Source organism: Malurus melanocephalus, unplaced genomic scaffold (assembly GCF_030028575.1).
Source record: "Malurus melanocephalus ecotype Western Australia unplaced genomic scaffold, MMel_1.1 scaffold_484, whole genome shotgun sequence".
NCBI classification, from domain to species: Eukaryota; Metazoa; Chordata; class Aves; order Passeriformes; family Maluridae; genus Malurus; species Malurus melanocephalus.
In genome coordinates, this window is record NW_026623716.1 from 239,716 (window position 1) to 243,801 (window position 4,086).

Here is a 4,086-nt window from a genome sequence, read left to right on the forward strand (position 1 = left end):
GGCGCGCTGGGTCCGGGCTGGCTCTCCAGAATCATGGACTGTGCTGATATGCCTTGCTTGCTGTCAGTGAGTACAGCCCTCTTCTTCCTCCGCCTCGCTTCTCGCTTTTTGTTTTCATCGCGGGGCTTTATTTAACTTTATTTTCTTTTTTTAATTTTTTTTTTTTTTTTAAAAAGAGAAAACTTTTATGTTGTTCTTATCCCGGTTTTCCCTCCCGGGGTCCGGCGGCGGGATTCGAACCTTTGGCTCCGGAGCGCGCCGAGCCGCGCGTTCCTTCCCGACCCGCGGGGCGCCGCCGCCGCCGGTCCCGCTCCCGTCCCGTCCCGCGGGGCAGCGGGGCCGGGATGCGCCGGGAACCCTCCCGGCCGAGGGGACTGCGGGACAGCGGGGCCGGGATGCGCCGGGACCTCGCCTGCCCGAGGGGGCTGCGGGACTGCGGGCAGCCCGGGGCCGGTGGCCGGTCCCTGCCCGCCGGGGCGCGCCGGCTGTCGCTCGAATGGGGGCTGCTCCCCACGTCCTTTCGCCATTTACTATTATTATTATTACTACTATATTATTATTTTTAAGTTTATTCGGAAGAGGAGGGGGGTTTTGCTTCTCATCCTGACTTTCCTTCTTGTTTGTTGTCGCGTTTTTTAAACCCCAGAGACACCATGATTCCTGGTAACCGAATGCTGATGGTCATCCTACTATGCCAAGTCCTTCTAGGAGGTACTAACCATGCTAGCCTGATCCCTGAGACCGGCAGGAAGAAAGTGGCAGAGCTTCAGGGACAAGCCGGATCCGGACGCCGCTCTGCCCAAAGCCATGAACTCTTGCGGGGTTTCGAAACAACTCTGCTGCAGATGTTTGGGCTGCGAAGGCGGCCTCAGCCCAGCAAGTCAGCCGTCATCCCTAGTTACATGCTGGATCTCTATCGGCTCCAGTCCGGGGAAGAGGAGGAAAGCCTCCAGGAAATTAGCCTGCAGTACCCTGAGCGATCGACCAGCCGGGCAAACACCGTGAGGAGTTTCCACCATGAAGGTCAGTGATGGGAGGCGGTAAATTCCCAGCCCCGGGAGCGATCGGGATTTCCTTGCGTTTGGAAGCTCACAAATGCCTTTAGAAGCGGGACGTGCCCGGCCCTAAATTTATGGGAGGAAAACCACCCCCCCACCCCCAGCCTGCCGTGTGTGGGTGACAGGCGTGCTGCTCGGTATTTTTTCCAGCATCCTGTGCTTAACCCGAGCTTGACCATATTTTGAAGTGCTTTTGCTTCTGTTGACAACAGTGAGTTTCCTTCGGTGCCTCTGCCTCGGGGTCACTCCCTGGGCTCGCGTGGATTTAATGGCTCTGGATCGGATGCGGGAGTAAAGCGAGGGCGGGATCTCGCCCCTGGAGTGTTTCTTTTGAACTATCAAAGCAATTGCTGCCTGCTTTTACTCTTAAGAAAAAAAAAAAAAAAGAAAAAAAAATTCCCCCAAACCCCGACTCGAATTTAATACTTACAGCTGTGTGTTTATAAGGTTTATTCAATAGACCCTTGTAATCTGATCCAAATGTTTCCTAGCGGATGTTTCTTTTCCAAAGTAAATCTGAATTATTAATCCAGCCGCATCATTACTGCTTTGGAATTTGCTTCTCTTTCTCCCCCTGCCCCCCCGTAACAAGGCACCTCTGTGCTCTGTGGCGCCGCATCTCGCCGGGGAGATCATTTTGGAGAGACTGGGGGAGGAAAAGCAAAAGGGGGAAAGCTGAAGGGAAAAAGTCTCCCTGAATGGGGAGGCGAGATGGGAAGGGGTGGACTGCTCCGGGCGTGGGTGAGCGAGCGGGGCCGGGGCAGGAGCGGGGCCGGGGCAGGAGCCGGGCCGGGGCCGGGGCAGGAGCGCTACGGTCCGGCCCGGCGGGATGCGTGGGGGAGCGGAGAGGAACCGGTGGCCACCGGGCAGGTGAAGCGTGGGTGTGAGCTGTGGCTGTGCCGGGGCCGCTGCAGGGTGCCCCGAGGCTGACGTGCTCTTGTTTGCTTGTCTTACYGCTTCCCCCCTTCCCTGCTCCCCTCCAGAGCACCTAGAGACCGTCCCGGGTCCCAGCGAGGCGCCCCGGATCCGCTTCGTCTTCAACCTCAGCAGCGTGCCGGAGAACGAGGTGATCTCCTCGGCGGAGCTGCGGCTGTACCGGGAGCAGGTGGAGGAGCCGAACGCGGCGTGGGAGAGGGGCTTCCACCGGATAAACATTTACGAAGTGATGAAGCCGCTGTCGGAGCGCGCCCAGGCCATTACGCGCCTGCTGGACACGCGGCTGGTGCACCACAACGTGACGCGCTGGGAGACCTTTGATGTGAGCCCGGCCGTGATCCGGTGGACCAAGGACAAGCAGCCGAACCACGGGCTGGTGATCGAGGTCACCCACCTGCACCACGCACAGACTCATCAGGGCAAACACGTCAGGATTAGCCGATCTTTACCTCAAGGGCGCGGGGACTGGGCGCAGCTCAGGCCGCTCCTGGTCACTTTTGGGCACGACGGGCGAGGCCACGCGCTGACCCGCAGAGCCCGCCGGAGCCCCAAGCACCAGCGTTCCCGCAAGAACAAAAAAAACTGCCGCCGCCATGCCCTCTATGTGGATTTCAGCGACGTGGGCTGGAACGACTGGATCGTGGCGCCCCCGGGGTACCAGGCGTTTTACTGCCACGGGGACTGCCCCTTCCCTCTGGCCGACCACCTCAACTCCACCAACCACGCCATCGTGCAGACGCTGGTGAACTCCGTGAACTCCAGCATTCCCAAGGCCTGCTGCGTGCCCACGGAGCTCAGCGCCATCTCCATGCTCTACCTGGATGAGTATGACAAGGTGGTCCTGAAAAACTACCAGGAGATGGTGGTGGAGGGGTGCGGGTGCCGCTGACCCCCTTCCCTGCCGCCCTCTCCTCCCCTTCTCTCTCCCTTCCGTCCCACCCCAGAACTGCTTGCTATAGCTGGACTCTTCTCTAAACTAAACGTTCACCTTGACCTTATTTATGACTTTATGTGCAAATGTTTTTGACAATAATGATCATATATTTTGACAAAATATATTTATAACTACATATTAAAAGAAAAAAATAAAATGAGTCATTATTTTAAAGGTAAATGCATTTTGTGTCTCGCCTCTCAGGGTGCTGCTGAGGCTGKGCTGGCTGGGAGTGCAGCCGGGAGTTTCTCTTGTCTCCTTATCTTCTTAACCCCCTCCTCCTCCACTCCTTTCCCTCCCCGACCCTTTTTTCACTTAAAGGCTTTGCAAACTTTAGTCTCTCTATTTCTCGCCAAGGTACCGCGGATCCCCCGGTGCTGGGGCTGTGCCACGTGGGCGATGAGGGTCCCTGGAGATTTAAGAGCCGCTGGGAATAGAGCCGACCTTGCTAACCTGGCCCRAGCCTTCCCAAAGCAACCCACCAAAAATGCATTTGAAAAGAAGGTGAAGATTTACCTGAGGGCTTTATGCTAAACCCGCTGGGTTTTATACCCTTTCTCTGACTTCAGGATTCCCCAGGTTTTAAAACTATTAACATTTTCCACCCCTCCTCCCTTCCCCACTGGAGATTGGGAAGCTTCAAAGGTTTCCACGGGTCCTTTGAAGATCAAATCACTCCATTACAATGCCAAAAAAAAAAGATATCTGGAGCAGTTAAATATGTGTTAGCTAATAGCTACCTGTGCTGTGTCCTTGCTAAATTGCTTCCGAGCAGGAAGGTGATTGGAGCCGAGCAGGTACAGTTGGAGGTATCCAGGGCCTTGAAAACCCTGCCTCAAATGCATTGGAGGGGCTGTGTTTGGCTTGGAAAATTGGGAGCTGTGCCTGGAATGGGTGGTGTGGGTGGCTCGTGTCCTCAGCCGTCGTGGGAGTGGGAAGGGGCAGCAGGGAAGGGTGCACGATGCTTTCTTTTTCTTCTTTTTGTTTTCTTCTTTTCCTTTAATGATTGAAGCTTTCCAACCCTCCGAAAGGGGCAGCTTAGTTGAAACCAATAAAAAGTGGAGCGGAAAGCTTGCCAAAAGCCTTGGCTCCCTGAAGAGTGCAGGTGGAGAGAGGAGATGGGAGCTGCGGGGGGGYGGCGAGCGCGGCCCCGTGGTT

At 56.1% G+C, this 4,086-nt stretch overlaps 1 protein-coding gene across 2 annotated transcripts in view; it reads left to right on the plus strand.

The window, feature by feature from the left end:
* BMP4 (bone morphogenetic protein 4) overlaps positions 1-3,111 on the plus strand; it is a 14,069-nt gene extending 10,958 nt beyond the window's left edge. Inside the window, exons 1-3 of one of the 2 annotated variants that reach the window (XM_057380953.1) lie at positions 7-66; positions 647-1,023; positions 2,042-3,111. In XM_057380953.1, coding sequence (XP_057236936.1) covers positions 654-1,023; positions 2,042-2,883 — 1,212 coding nt within the window. In that variant the 5' untranslated portion in view covers positions 7-66; positions 647-653 and the 3' untranslated portion in view covers positions 2,884-3,111. Of the gene's footprint in view, positions 1-6; positions 67-646; positions 1,024-2,041 lie in introns of those variants that run through there. The other variant, XM_057380954.1, reaches the window with a different exon arrangement.
* The last annotated feature ends 975 nt before the right edge of the window (positions 3,112-4,086 follow it).